This window comes from Asterias amurensis, chromosome 14, assembly GCF_032118995.1.
Source record: "Asterias amurensis chromosome 14, ASM3211899v1".
NCBI classification, from domain to species: Eukaryota; Metazoa; Echinodermata; class Asteroidea; order Forcipulatida; family Asteriidae; genus Asterias; species Asterias amurensis.
The window spans coordinates 18,728,263-18,744,632 of NC_092661.1; the positions used below are offsets into that span (position 1 = coordinate 18,728,263).

At 36.6% G+C, this 16,370-nt stretch overlaps 2 protein-coding genes across 2 annotated transcripts in view; one reads left to right on the forward strand and one right to left on the reverse strand.

Moving 5' to 3' along the window:
- The window catches only part of LOC139946840 (organic cation transporter protein-like), a 27,341-nt gene continuing 10,971 nt past the window's right edge, over positions 1–16,370 (forward strand). Inside the window, exons 1-5 of the mRNA XM_071944568.1 lie at positions 1–44; positions 318–396; positions 1,217–1,337; positions 1,662–1,799; positions 2,223–2,363. The gene's annotated coding sequence lies outside the window, so the exon portion shown is untranslated. The remainder of the gene's footprint in view (positions 45–317; positions 397–1,216; positions 1,338–1,661; positions 1,800–2,222; positions 2,364–16,370) is intronic.
- Positions 2,459–16,370, reverse strand: part of LOC139946842 (zinc finger C4H2 domain-containing protein-like) — a 14,627-nt gene continuing 715 nt past the window's right edge. Inside the window, exons 2-5 of the mRNA XM_071944571.1 lie at positions 6,878–7,049; positions 6,225–6,397; positions 5,272–5,434; positions 2,459–4,692 (exon numbers count right to left, since the gene is read on the reverse strand). Of these exons, the coding sequence (XP_071800672.1) occupies positions 4,576–4,692; positions 5,272–5,434; positions 6,225–6,397; positions 6,878–7,049 (625 nt within the window). The 3' untranslated portion in view covers positions 2,459–4,575. The remainder of the gene's footprint in view (positions 4,693–5,271; positions 5,435–6,224; positions 6,398–6,877; positions 7,050–16,370) is intronic.

Consider the following 16,370-nt stretch of genomic DNA (forward strand, 5'->3'; position numbering starts at 1 on the left):
GCATTGTCTTGAAAGAAGAGAACAGTTTCTGAAACTTCAAAATGGTAATGAACTTTATAAATCATAAAGATTTTGTTTAGCAACTCTTTAGAGTAGTCAATCCAAAACCAGTCTTTTAAACATAGTTTCTGATCTCATAGTTTGGACTTATTGTTTCATAGTTTGGACTTATTATCAAAAAATTTTGACTTAAAAATGACTTATTATTCAGACTAAAACTTACAAACACGAGTTCCGCAATAATACAATTTGAAACCTAATGCTACCTTTTTTAGCTCTATATCAAAGTTCAAAGTTGTCTTGGTAACCCCCTACAGGCAGTACTGAGAGGACGATGGATGAATGGAAAGTCAAGTTTGAGCTCAGCCAGGGTCACCTTATTATACAACTAAACAGGTTACATGCATGACTGGTTGAGTTTGGTGTTAAGTATGCTCCCTTCAGTTCACCATAGCATAGCAACTGTGGATGTCATGGCCTAGCCGTCTAGTTCAAGGTGTTGTCTGCAGCAGAGTGTGGGTTTGAATCATGGTCATGCGTGACACCTGTGCCATTCAACTAGGCACTTAAGCATCATTGCTTTATAAAAAGTTGGGAAGGTAGTGCATTCTGCTCAACCAACAAGGCTGCTAGTGGACGACACCCTTCCTATTCTTACGGAATTTGAATTAATGTGAATAGGGTAACCCTGTTTGAGCATGCCCTTGCTGACAGTTGATCTAGGTGCACCTTTAAGTGGCTGTCCAGCCTTTTGAGTTGGGATAAAATACAAAATAAAAAAATAAAATAACCCCCCCCCCCTTATCATGTAATATTAAGGTAATAAGTCAAAATTATCTGATAATAAGTCAATAAAATAAGATAAAAGGTCAAAATTTCAAGGTAATAAGTTAAATTATGAGATAATACATGGAAATGACGAGGTCATACCCAACATGACATGGGTGACAACTGAGTTGCAACTAATGCAATGTATAGCTTATCGTCTTTTTGGATACAGTCGACCACACAATTTGTTTTTGTGTGCATCCAGGATGAAAGTCAAAACAACTTCACAATGAAAATAATGCACAATTTTTTTTACAATTCTAATGTGTGACATAAATCCAATAGTTTTTAATGTAGTGGCATAAGAATGAGTTATTCGGGCTATGGATTACCAATGCACGGATGTTTTTAGTTTAATAATGGATCTTGATTTTGTTGATACCTTTAGATGATGAAATGCTAGTACCTCAGGACTTATACTTGATGGAATGAAATTCCAGTCTGCTGCCTCTGCAGATGAATCCATACTATGGTCTGACAGGCAAATTCCTCTGACAATACATGACAAGGTAAGATCAGAAGTGGAAGACAAGATAATAGTTATTTGGACATTTTACCTCATTTTGAAGTCAATCACTGAAACACGTATTTCATGATACTCATAAAGTAATCTGTACATGGTTGTTCATTATAAAAGGCGATTCATCCTTGAAGTTAACGCAAAACAAATCAGGCATCACAACTATCTGGCAAGGATTTCAAATAGTTAAACTGTGCCCTATAGTTTCCCAAATGCTTCACATGTAAATCCCTCGGAATTTGATTTGCAGTTGCACTTGTATAAGGCTTGGGTTTTGGGATTGTCTTTCATTATTGTCCTTTTTTTGTTTCAGTATTGAAGATTCACTCAGCTGAAATTTAAAAGTCTTACTGTGTCCTCATCGATACAAAAATACAAGAAGTATAGAAGGTATTCAATGGAAACACCCCACATCTGGCCAGGTTTCTACTCAGACAACAGTTTTCACAAGGTAAGTAAGTCACTTTTTACACAAATATTCATCACTCAACTGCTTACAAAAATCAGTATTGCTTTCAAAATGACAAAATAACCAAAGCAAATGGTGCTTTGTATGATAGTTGATTGTTAGAAGGATTTGTATAGCCCCATGCCCACAGACAGTATGATTGGCTTTGTACATGTCGTATTTGGGGAAAATACATATATGTAGTGACTTTCTGCTACAGTAAAAGGGCCCTTGGATGGAAATTTAATAAAGAAACACAATGGATATTATAGGTTGATCAGTAGATGCTATTTTGATTATTGTTGTCAAAAGTGCTTGTTATGAGTTCCCCCCACTTCACGAAAGAATTTTAAATGACCCAGTTTGCAGAATTGTATAAATAATAATTGTAAATAATCCCTGTTGACACCGCTTCTATGAATCCAGCCAGCCATGCATGCATGACCTGTTCTTGAAGAAACTATACGGGGATCAAGCCTGTGAATCAGGCACTGGGTCGGTTTTCATCAGGGAGGAGTAGAGTGTCTACACTTCAGAAGAATAACTTGAACAACAGAGTCTTGCAAGGTTAGTTATCTTCTTACTGTTTTTGAATTTTCAGGATAATATAACTTAAGTGCAAAGTTCACTTTTTCCCCTCCCAATTTGCAAAGTGATCATAAAGCAAACTAAATCAAACAGGGTGTGGGGCATGGTAATGTGTTATCACTTGTTACTTTATTGCCCTTTAACAGTGCAAATCTAGTGTTCAGAGGTGATCAAAAACATCAAACAAACAAAAAGAATAACTGTGGTGCATGTTTTATAGTGAATATTATTTCTTACAGTACGAAACATTTCAAATTTTTACAAGGAATTTTTCTGCCAGGCCTCACTTTTTCAAAACTAACCAATGACTAATATACAATGATTTACAACCATACTGTTTTACAGACAGCAAGGGCTCAAGTTAAACGCCTTAAAATAAATGACATTTAATATTGCACTGATCTTGTTTACTAAAACAATTTTTAAAAGTAACACTGCCAAGTCATAATTATTTACATTGCGCTTGTGAAATGTACAGCCAAATCTTAGTACCATTGTGCCATACACATATATTGAAAAATTTCCATTAAAGAATCTTCACCATAGAAAGCTTTGCATTTGTGTATTTCCTTAACAAAGCAAATAAATGTCCACAACTGTAAGTTTTTTATTAAAGGGACACGTTGCCTTGGATCGGGCGAGTTGGTCCATGAAAATCATTTTGAAACCGTTTGTTTGAAATGCAATTGGTTAGAAAGATGTTTCAAAAGTAGAATATAATGATCCACACAAACATGCCTCGAAATTGCACAGTTTTCCTTATATATCGTGAACTAACACGGTCAACCATTCTTTACTCCAAAAAATGGCTGACCATGTTAGATTAAAAACCACGCAATTTCGAGGCATATTTGTGTGGATCATTATATTCTACTTTTAAAATATCTTTATAACCATATGCATTTCATAACAAACGGTTTCAAATGCTTTTCAATGGACCAACTCGCCCGGCAACGTAGCGTGTCCCTTTAATTTTGGTCTTTTGACCCCCAAAAACCTGAGCTTGAAAAACTGACTGAGGTGACAAAAACACATTGGAGGGCTCTACTAACAGCTTACAAAATACAAACTACTTGAAAATGTTTTGAGTCGGACCTTACCGGTAACTCAACCAAAGAAATCTGTGATTTTAAGGGGATTGATCAATTGTTTAAAAATCCATTGTTGTAATGTTTTGTTTTTGTTTGTGGCTATCCCCTAAAATTAACTAATCAGAGTTGGATATCAAATATAAAACTAATTTTACTTTCTCTAGGCAAATTTGAAACATTTAGAAATGATCAAGGCTTATTATAACCCAAAATATCAACAAATTTCAGGAGTCCATGCACTCTCTACCACCAAAAAGTTAATAAACTTAAATGGGTTAAACCTCCCGTTGTATGTGCCCCCATACCAATTTATTGTCAATGTTATGTGCAGTGTGTGCTGGATTTAACTAGGTTAAAGCTTAGTAAAGGCTACAAATGTTTAAATACTTTGCGTAGCTTGGATTATTTACAAGGATGGGATAATAATGTTTGCTGAACTGAAAAGCATGGTTTAGTTATTCATAATGGTTAAACACAAAGTGTGGTCAACTTAAAACAGTTTTTTATCCACCATAAGTGAAAACCTTTTTTTTTGTGAAGACATCATTAAGCTTTTACAAGAAAAACTGATTGTACTAAAAGCACAAGTTATACAACCTGAAAATGTACATCACTGCATGTCTCTGCCTGCATGACTGGCTTATGAATTTATTCTTATCTAAATGAGTTACCCACTGGTAAAATGCATCTTATGCCCGGTTCATACTTCCTTTGAATGCGAATGCCAAGAGAATTTTGAGGTTACTTGGCTGTTTCACAGCGAATGTTTCGCACTGTTGAACACAGTTTAACTGTCGCCAATCATTCTTAGCGTGTTTGTAACGTCAAAATTTGTTTTGAATTCGCAGGAAGTATGAACCGGGCTTGAAGAACAATTTGTATGGCTCCCTCGCTCAACAAGTTGTACGCGAAATGGATCAGCAGTTTGCAGAAAATGATTTGTTAATAATATTTTTTTTAAATCTGGCAAGTAACAATGGTATCTCATTACTTTTGATTCATGACTGAAAATCCAAGGTTAGTTATAGTGGATAAACCATATTAGCTGTTCCAAACCCATTGCCGAACCTTTTACTGTGTCTTCATGCTCTAGTTGACCTCTAGTTGACCTCTTGTTTCCTTTTTGGCTTCTTGGGATTGCGTGATCTACTCTTTGCCTTACACAAAGGGCAGATTGGAGCATTGCGATGAATCTGCTGATGACAAGACAGACAATTCTGCAAGGGAAAAAAGAACGGGTTGACTTATAAAATAAGTATAGAGTTAGAGTGTTGTTGATCAGTACACATGTTCACATCAGGTGCAGCTTAGCTGAATAGTGCCCTCTGTTGGTGTTGGTTTGGAACTGAATATCAAGATAGAAAGTTGCGTTTTTGCTCCAGATCATGTCATCATTAAAGGGGTTTGTCATAATTGATATAGAGCCTGACTACGAAAACAGTTCTTCATATCAAACCATGACATTGTCTGTGCTGCAATGGTTCTTTACTTTCTTTTGAAATCATTGGGTTTGGGGTTGGTGATGGTGTGTTGTTGGTTTCACAGTTTTGCAACATGTGTGATACTTCAAAGTATACTTAATAAATTCTTTGGATGTTTCATGGAAAAGAATATGTTTTTCTGTTTTGGGGGTTTTAGTTTTTTAATTTTACACATAAACAACAACAAAACAAAAACATTTTTGCCTGGTATGCTAACATGTGATAAGGCGAGAACTCTGAAATATTTTCCCCTCTATGTATATAAAGTAAATTTGCAGTTGGCAGTCAAAACAAAATAATGGAGAGAGGTTGTACCTTCATGGGAGGGGGTTGTTGTCTGAATGGAGGGCGTTCTTCGCTGTGGCTTGTTGAGGGTAGCTGGAATGTAGGCGTAGTGTCTGTAGGAATCGTCAGTGGAGCTGGCAGGGGTGTGTCTGTTTGCTCCTCCTGCCAGTCAGATTTCCTCTTTCGAAAATAACTGAAGGAAGAGGACAATTTCAAGGTGTTTTGTTACCTTTTATTTGATGTTTATTTCCTCAAAAGTTAAACACAGTTTGGCAGCCAGCTGTAACTTTTGTTCTGTGAGCAAGTTTCCCCCCGGCATGAGACTTCACGAAGGTGATTGCCTCCAAGCCCTCTGGTCATTGCCTTGGTGCACTTAAAATGCTCCAGTAGAAATGTCCTCATAGGGTGCCCTTTATCAAGGAAAAATGCCTTGGTGCCCTTGCCCTTTCAAAAACAAAGCATACAGGTCTGTTCCCATGTTATAACCAAGCAGATGGGGTGTGATTCTTCCACCCTTTACTGGCATCTTCAATAAGTATAGTTAACTTAGTCAACTTAGTCTAACTTAGGCACATGAGCATTAGTGTTGTAGCTAAACCAATTTTAGTGATGGGCTCTAAGTCCAATTTAATCCACCAAAATTATTCATTTTAAAAGATATGGGGCAATAATTGCTGGAGTGCAATCCGGGAGAAATCTGTTCTGGGCAGCATAGTATATTTGGCTCAGAGTGTTGGGAGAAATTTGTAGGTTCTAGGCGGGCTTGCCCGGCACCACCCACTGTACCTACACAACACTGATGAGTATGATTATTCATACGCTAACCATTTACACCAAACGGTCCCTTTTTTACTTAAAACAACTTAGTGGTATTGAGTCTTCACATTGGTCTTCAACAGCTCGCAGAAACCCTCCACCCCATGTCTGTCAATAATTCAAGGGATCTGTGCAGTCATATCCCAATTTAGGTTCTACCTTCCTACCTTGGGGTTAGTCTTCCGTCATCTTCACTGAGTGTTGGTAGCCCCTCTAGGCCAATGGCTGTTCTCATGGAGTCAATATCACCCTTTAAAGACATGTACTCCTGATAGACCTGGCATGCTGCTTCAAAAGATCTGTTCCTGTCATGCTCAGCGTGCTTCACCACATTTTCTATCTGGTAATTTAAACAAAATACAATTGACTTTCAATTTATTAACACAACTGTATGATACATGTGCAATACTCTACCACAAGAATTTCACTGCTACAGTTTGGTGTATGGGATGATTGTTTGGACGAAGATGCAAGACTAGTTCCATCTCTTTACAATTCTTCACCTCCACTTCATCCAAACACCTGTCCCACCCCAATATTTCCCCTCCAAAGCTCTAAATGATATTTGATGCTCAATATAGGGCATGGTAATACCCCCCCCCCCCCCCCCCCCGATAAAATAAATAAAAAATAATAAAATTGTGTCTTTATTGCAAGCTTGGAACCTTTAAAATTCTTTAGAGGACTTAACGGGGGTGGGGGGGGGTACTTCAGTACAAGAAGAAAATTGGGTGTTGAAGTCTTGGAACTCTGGGTGGGGGGGGTAACCGTATCGAGCATGGTATACTAAATAAACATCCTAAATGAACACAGCTCTTACAGCATTGATGTCTGCATGTATCTGCCTGAGTTCTTCTACATGTGCCATCTTTTCTTGATTAAGGAGCTCCATTTCATTACGATATTCCTTCATCCTCTCTTCCTCACTCTCTGTCTCCTCTACATCCTGGAGAAGACGCCCTTTCAGTTTCTCCAGCTGCACTGCTTTGAATCTGAAAATAATTACAAGATACAAATCTTTTACTGTTTTATCCAAGGTTTCAAGACAGAGAATCGGAACTCTGAAGAGTGCTTAATTCTGAATAGAGTACTTGAACATTCACTCAAGAACATTTCCATTACATCAGAAAACCTGTACAAGTCGCATCAATGCTGGTGCTTAACTATTTCATACACATGTGCACTTGCTTTGTTTCATGTGTTTACAAGTATTTTACCTTGTAATGCTTGGAAAATCTTTTTTGATAAACCCAGTCATTATTTTGTAGCCCTCCAAAATTATCAGATCTACAACAGACATTTTATGGTATTTTTTTAACATCATCAAAAAGGTGTACAATTCTTTAAATGTTTCACCTATCTTTTTTATAAGGAAAATAATTTGGCTATTTGAGCTGTTACAATTAAAGATTATTGCAAAAAGAACTCCTCATTGGGGAAATTCCCATCAGAAAAACCATTTGCGTATGTTTAAGTCATGGTCCATATTATATAAAGTCTACTTTCATTATCATACACACGCAGTTCTAAACTCTTAAGTTTTTTAGTCGGAGCTAAAAATGACCTGTTTGAATGTGCTTTTAGAAAACTATTTATCTCGGATCCAAAGGGGCAATAAGGAGAACAGACCTTCAAAGTTTCATTTGAATACTAAAGTACAATCACTCCATTACAACATTGACACAGGAGCAAATCAATATAATGGTTTATGCATACCAATAATAAACCATTCGAGATTATCTTAGGAGCAAATCTAATTAAATTAAGTTTGCATTTGGGCCTGTTCACATATTTGAACAGAAACTTCAATCCATACCAACGTATCATATTTATTCTGCGAGTGAATTGTATCATGCATACTCTTTATGATATCGAAACTGTAATTTTGCAACAAATGCATTATGCTCTTTTAAAGGAACTCATTGTTCAATAACATTATTTTCAAAGACACTTTTCAATTTTGTGATTTTTTTTCCAGTGCAGATAGATTCAAACAAAAACATTGTCAAATGTGTTTTATAACTTATTTAAACAAACAAAACATTACAGCTCTTTAGAGATTTGGTATGATTGGTCAATCCCATAAGGACAAACCATGCATAATGCACTATTCCCCAAAAGACTTGACAGATTTAGCATCTGAATCCAACCGAGACCGACACTGACATTTAGCTCCCCCAACAATCTATCGTCTACAAAAAAAATTAATTAGTGCAATTTTAATTCAAAGGATGCATTGTGCTGGAACAAAGCCAAGCGTACAACTCCAGGCATAACCGTGAGCCATTTATTACAGCACATTGAAACAGGGGCCTGCCTAAAGCGTTATTTTAAAAAGTCTTTCGGATCAACGGACAGCTATTATTGAATACACAACTCAAGTGAGAACTAAATTAGATCTTCGCAGCTTTCCGCACCTGGGTCCTACCAGACTCAACTCAGATCAGTGATTTGAATTTTCTTTTGTAACTGTTTTTCCAACACACTTGGGGGACAATTTGTTGCAAAAAAACATGTTGTTGACTTAAGCCCGGGCATACGCTGGCAGGGATAGATCGTTGAGTTTGACAGGGGAAAAAATGAAATCGTTATTGTTTATGGATGTTTGTTTAAGCATTCAGCTCTGAATCACTTGGAGGAAAGCTGGTTTAATGGGGGAAATCCACACTTGTAGCAACACAACTGCATCAGCTACTGCATTGTATTGTGTAGGTTGATTGAAAAGCAGAATCTGCTTTTTAATCAAATTAAATTCTCAAGGCGTATTTTTGTATTTTCTGGCTCGTCCTTGAAGAGAGTTTACTAATTAAACATTTATTCAATCAATATTTGCAATTAGATTCTAATCAAAGGAGTAAACTGTAAAATTAATTAAACATGGTATTGCTGTAACGTTTTCAGCATGTGTGTTATTGATATCTCAAATGAAAAGATTTGTACAGTGTTCAAAAGGGAAAGTTTATCACAGAGTAAGTGCTACAAAGTTGTTAGTGTTACTGTTAATAGAAGACAAAATTGATCATTTTAAATATAAAGAATACTGACAACCAGACAAAACTGTTTGAACAGCAGGTAGGGATTAGTCATTGTGCAGTTGATGCCATAACCTTGTTATTCTACAACATTTTAAAGAAAAACTTTGGGGGAAAAAACAAGCAAATAAATAACTGAAATAACAGTAGGGGATATTCAAGCACTGAGCACAACCTAAATATGGCAAAGCCAATTTTTGGCCCATTGTACGGTTCATAGTATCTAAAGTCAGGCACGTAGCCAGCTTTCTGGGTGGGGGGGGGGGGGGGGGGGGGTGAAGCAATTTTTCGATCCGAATACCATGGTTTTTAATAATGGCAATAACAGTGTGAGGAGTTCTTCACTACGTGTTAACAAAAGTTTATTACTGCACCAAATTCAATTCTGTTGTTTTCACAATTATTCATGAGTATTAGACAAAAGATGCTATGTATTCAGATTTTGGATAAAATTTATGAATAATTATGAAAAATCAAAGTTAGAGAGTTTAATTAAAAGAGTCCGTACAATAGAAGTGTGTTTCACGGTGCACAGCGTGGGGGCTAGCCTTAGGAAAACACTGAGGCAATATCCAATGTATTAACTACCGTGGTTCGTTGAGACTAACGAGGCATAAACCCCAACCCAAGGCAAGAAATAGCTGTAGCTGGGAGCTTATGAACATGTGGGAGGTTAGGGAGTCAGACTGCCGAGTATCTGTATGCCAAATTGGGTTTAGTCTTTATTAAACTTATTTATACCATGCCTGAATTTTAGGGCAGAGGATACATACCCCACCCCCCCCTTCCCCTCCCCACCCCCAAAAAAGTGCCTACGTACCCCCTCCCCATAAAATCCTCTAAAGAATATCTGAGATTCCAAGCACACAATGAAGACCTTAATAATTGAGGATGGTATCGCTTTACCCAACATCAACCACCAATTTGCACCTACAATGTAGCTGTATTTTAAACCAAGTCGTCTTTTAAATACAGTGGACACTATTGGTAATTGTCAATAAGACCAGTCTTCCTATTTGGTGTATCTAAACATATTAAATAACAGACGTTTGAAAATTTGAGCTCAATTGGTCGTCGAAGTTGCAAGATATGAACGAAATAAAAAACACCCTTGCCACACGAAGTTGTGTGCTTTTAGATGCTTGATTTCGAGACCTCAAAATCTAATTCTGAGGTCTTGAAATCAAATTCTTGGAAAATTACCTCTTTCTCAAAACTACATTACTCAGAGGGAGCCGTTTCTCACAATGTTTTATAACATCAACTTTACTTGTACCAAATAAGGTTTTATGCTAAATATGATTTTGAGTAATTACCGATAGTGTCCAGGGGCCGATTTCACAAAGCATTAAAATTCAACGCAAGACAAATTTTCAGAATCCCAACATTTCAATGCCTTGTGTACATACTTTTCACCTTTCTTTTTACATCTCCTTAGTTTTGTTTTTTAACCCAAATAATAGAGATTATATCCTGTAGTATGTTGCAGCCCTTAGGAGAATGCAATTAATGTATTCCAGCTACCTTTGGCTTTGCTAGTGTAGTAAAGTAAGTTAATCGCCTGTGGATTTATCAAGCTGTTTGGACTTTTTATTTGCTGTTTTACTATATTTGGTTTTTTTTTCTTGGGGACATTTGAAAGGATCTTTGGATCTTGAAGATACATGCTGTTTGTCTACGGTAATGTCTTTGAGCTGGATGGATACAGATGAGCTGGATGGATACAGACTGGATCCTCATGCCTTGCCTTTTGTCTACATTGCTAAATTACAAAAACGATTAACAAGTACACTCCTTTTAGTGCATTTACAGAAAGCTACAACAATTTTTCTTTTGATAAAGTGTGTCGAAAGAAGGCTCTACAATGTGTTTATATGGTACACTGAATGCCAGCATTGCAGAATAAAACTTACAACTTATTAAGCAACACAATATTGTAAGGACTATAAGGACTTGTGTCTCCTCTGATCCTAAGAAAATCATCTCGGCTAGCTACTCCATATAACTAGAGCCCTACAGGCAGAGCCCCAAGGGTGACATTAACGCTTCTGCCCTGTGTAAATGATGTAAATGATCCACGCTTCCATTAACCTGGCCCTGTGTATAACAGTCTAGCCAATTACGCTTTAGTCCAAGGGGCACTTTCTCCCGGCTTGATTTGCAAATAGACAGCTTCTCCTAAGTAAATGGACGATTAAAAAAAGTCTTCCACAACAGAAAAGAAGGGAACAAATTCTGGCACGTATGGTGGGTCTTTTCTTCTGCAAACAACCTATGTTTGAGTTTATAGCCACGGGCCATTTTTGTTCCAGAAGAAGGTTCCTGCAATTCGATCTGGAGAGTAATTTGTATGTTTTACATTTAGAGTAGTAATTTCTTTTTTTTATATTCAGAGAAATGCAAGTTGTCCCCGGGGATGGGTCTCAGTGACTGTGTGACAGAAACTGTACTTCACAAACTTGAGAAGTTTGTCACAATCCAATACAGCTTTTGCCGATATGTTTTTATACTTTTTCCGCTGGGTATTGTTTTCTCTTTATCTCTCTCTCTCTCTGCATTTCTGCATTCAATACTATAGTGAAAAATCTTGTGCTTCCTTCAAGCATGTTATCAAATTTTCCAAATATTACTTGTCATATTTGGACACTTTGATAATTGTACATTGTTACAATACATGCAATAAAAACATTTTAAAATGAGACAATAAAAATAATCTGATAAAACCGAATTAGATGTGGGCTAGTGAAAAAAACTTGCGGGCAATCCAAAATGTTGTTTGAATCCTTTGGCCAGCGACAAATTATAGTCTTTTTCCTTTTTTTTTTCTTTAGAATTTCATGCCTAAAAAGCATATATCAAGATTGTCTCCAAAACATATGCGTTTAAACTGTTATCCAATTGGCTGTGCAGTTACCATTGTGCGCTGAAAATAAGCTTTCGGCTGAAGAGTACCATGTCTGCTTGCAGCTATAGATCTGTAAACATGTATCTGTAGATAAAACTGGATGCCATGAGGACAATCTTGTGTAGGATTGTTAAAAACAAAATGTTGATGAATCAGTGGGGGAGAGCAAATGTTGCAGCTCATTTTACTGTGAAATGATAATAATAGTTGTTTTTTATTTGGCGCTTTATACACACGAAGGGCGTCTCAAAGCGCTTTTAACATACAGTATTTCCTGCAAGGTACAATGTATGTTGGAATAAGTTTGAATTATGAGATCTACTCCTTTTACAGCACCATGTAATGGTTTACAAGGTGCTGTGGGGCAATATGCTACCAATCAAGACAAATAGACAAGAACCAATCACCCAGGAAAATACTTCCACTTGGTTCTTTTCTTTTTGTCTTCTTTTCAGAAATAAATTATTGTCCTGAGTGTCCTATATGTTGAAAAGTTAAGTGACATTCATTTGTTTAATGAAAAACATTATTGGAATGACCACATTGCAAATTACAGTCACTTTTTATCATGTAAAACATCCCCAGATTGTTATCTTGTCTGTAATTTTAGATGAAATTTGTAGTTTTTATGAATGACCTATATCCAATCATATGTAAATTTAACGAAAGCATTAATACATTATAAATAAGGCTAAAGCATGCCTTCACATGACCCAGTACGATCTAGCAAGGTATGCAGTTTCGACCCCCCTCTCCACATACAGGCAAGTGCTCCTTTGTTCGAGTCTTTGTCCTGACAAAAGTCGACCCTATTGATATCCTTTGTGATAACAATCGTGCATTCATTGTCCTTTTCTTCAAGTCCTTTGGTTTTGAATGTCATAACAAGTAGAGTAAACATGCAACCATATGTTTTGACCTGGTTAATCAAGGACTTCTTTTTGTTCTCCAATTGTGTGTTCTGTTTGTTAGTCATGTCCCCATTAGGACCTGCAAGCAAAGCAAGGGCGTTCTCGCTCTGTCAAAATATCCAGATCCCTTTTGCTACAGTCCTCAGTTTCAATGGGTTAACACGCTCGGCAAAAAAACACACCACACACACACAAAATACAAAACAGCAATTTGAACGGTGACAGCTTGTTTACATTTTGTAATGGGATTTGTAGTCACGGGACTTTGATTGGTCAATGCCTTAGGAGGAGGAGCTTAGCAGATGGGTCTAAGATGGAAGGTCAAAGGAAGCCTTGTCATTGGCTGAAAGTTGTGCATGGTTAGGACACACATTCTGTTCCTTTGATTGACCTCAGCGATGACAGCGGAGTAAACAAGGGGGCTATTTGGGATGCCTTATTGATTGTTGAACGTACAGTACATACAAAAGTGTGTATGTATAGACTTCATGTTAAAATTGAATTAACATTTTCAGAGAAAGCGTGATGAGAAAGCACACTTCAATCTAAGCTGTTTATTTCAAATACTGGGCAGAAACATAATGCAGTATTCTGTGAATGTTGACTACTTGGGAAAAATGAGAGTCAAAGCAAATTGGTCATTTGGTTTGGGGAGGAATCATAATTGAAACCTTTTTTTTTAATATATCAAAGACAAACTTGTATTTGTATTTGGTCTGAATATCAACATAGGCCTAAATCATGACTTTAAACTGCGACAAACAGTGGGTGTTTTAGTCAAAACCACATTTTCACTTGCAAAACCCTTGATCAAATATCAAGCAAAAGCTTATTGGTGAATAAATACCTGATATGGTTTATGCACTCTGATCAGGCATGCAACTGTTATTGTACTTCACCCAAAAAAAAGAGGAAATTACAAAATTGCAATGATTTTGTACAGTATTTTTCAATTTTGTGTGATAAAACTAAGATCATAAAAGAGAGGAAATCAGCTGATCTGAGGAAAAGTCACATGCCTGTCTAATTTGGTCGAAGACTGGTCACGTTGGGCCAGGGTGTATTAAAATGTGATATCAAGACCGGCTCTGTGAACTAGCGACATGGCATGCAAGCATCTTGTTGTGTAAAAGCTGGTAAAAGCATTGATGCACTCAAGCATGTGTTGTGTGGAAACAATTAAATCATGTTTTATTTTTGCATACGTTATTGTGTTTTCGGCAAGGAGGGATTGGGTCTCTTGTAAACACACTCTTGTAACCACTCTTCTGAACACAATTCCTCTGGAAAATTGACATGGGGTACATACTTGTCTTAATAATAAATCAGTTGACAATGTAAAGAACTCAGTTTGCAGAATAGCTTGAGTCCTGAACTACATGTAAATGCCCTTACTCCCTAAAATCCCTGCCCGCTTCAGACATGTACCTGTGTCATCATTAATTTAAAAAATATTTCTGAAACAATTTCTGTACTACATGTTTATGTACAACACAAACTAAGGAACACACATGTTTCCTAAGAAGAGAGTAAATGGTAATATAAAAAATCTTTCTTTGTAATTTCCATGTCATTTCTATTAAAAAACCTTTGCTTCACTGGCTAACAAAAAAGTCATGTGCACACATTAGGAGCATGGAGTTATGTTAGGAGTAGCCTTGTTTTTGATAAACTGAAATACAATACAATCGTTGCAATACCCGCTGCCAAAAACATAGGATTCGAACTGCCTCTAGCTACCGGGCAACCTTGGTAGTCTAGTTGGTAAGACACTGCTCTAGAATTGCAAGGGTCGTGGGTTCGAATCCCACCGAGTAACATGCCTGTGATATTTGTTCACAGGACTCGGAAAAGTACTGAGTATACAGTGCTAACACACATCGATGTATGGGTAAAAACCAAAATTAATATTCTTTATCCCCGATGCAAATTTAACATTCATTATGAAATACAATTTTATTTAGCATTATATGTACATGATTTTTAATATGCGCTTTACACTAAATCTGATTAACTTTTTGAGGGAATGTATGTATTTCTTTGACACAAATTTGATATTCAATTTTCAATTCATATAAAACAACAAGGATACATTTATAAATCGTTTTGAAAATAAAATATTTACACAAAATATGGTTCAGGATCTTTTGTGAATTCTATGTTTGTTTACTAATCAAACATTGTTGTTATTTGTGCATAATTGTTTGTTTTGAAAACAACTTCCAACTTGGGACTTTTAATCTTATCTATTTTTTTTTCAGGGTTGTACTTCATCTGTTTTTGTCTTTTGTCGATGCAGTTTGATAAAGGTCTGTTTATGGGAGTATTGTTTTGTGAAAAGTCACTGTACCATACATTAATCACATTCAGTGGAAATTCAAACCGCAACAGTACAAGTTTCCTTACACTTGAGACAAATACTTGTTGAGCTCAATGTTTATATTCACCATGAACAATGTGGGATTTCAGGCATTGCATAGTAACTGGTTTGCAGTAAGTAAAAGTGCAGTTATCTTTTTTTGCTTGAAGTTATTATCAATTGGTTCTGACTCATTGTGAATGTGAAGCCAGTAGTTCTGTATACTTCTTCCTTTCAATAAAATGTGAAAAAGAAAATGACATGCCACTTTTAGTCATATTGGTTTGGGAAAAGTTTCCGTATGGCGCCACCACTTTTTCATTCGAAATAAAATAATATAGTATCTAATTTACCAGATTGATATATCCCTTTTTGTAAAAATGAGTGAAAAAGTGGTGGCGCCATACGGAAAGTTATCCTTGGTTTGTTATGGGTGGAGTTGAGTTGGGAGGAGGGATTCTACCTAATTTTATTTTGCATCACTTCCGAGAAAGGAGAATGGTTTGGGTCAAAAAAGGGTCCCAAAAAGGTTAAGGCTTGGTTTGGAACAGTTTTTTGTCAAGTTCTAGTAGCCTCATAGTTCTAGTAGGAGTAAGTTTTGCTCTAAACCAATGCTTCTAAGTTTCTTGAAAAAGTACGAGTGAAGCAATATTCAAATCAAACGTCAAAAGTTTGAAGAAAAGGAAAAGTTTCCAGATGGCACGTGGCACCACCACGTTTTCATTCAAAATGAAATAAGGGAATCAGTGTGTGGTGAAGAGGTTTTCAACTTTTGGTTTAATCCCAACAGGCCTGGTTCTTGATAATTTTACCGAGATGAAGTCGAGGTAAATTATAAAGAACCAGGCCTCGGCGGGTTTAAACCACTAGTTGAAAACCGATTCAACACACTTTGATTCCCATTCATAAATACCTTTTCAGTCAAAAAATCATCACTTTTTGGTCAAAAAGTATAAAAAAAATGCAAAAATTACAATTGATAAATGATTGCTTTCAACACATCACCCCTCCAGCTATGCAATGGTAATGCTAAGGCCCTCCGCTGCCCTCGTGTAAACAACTCCTTATAAGAGAATGCTGTGCACGTCGCGCTTGGCACAATTGTT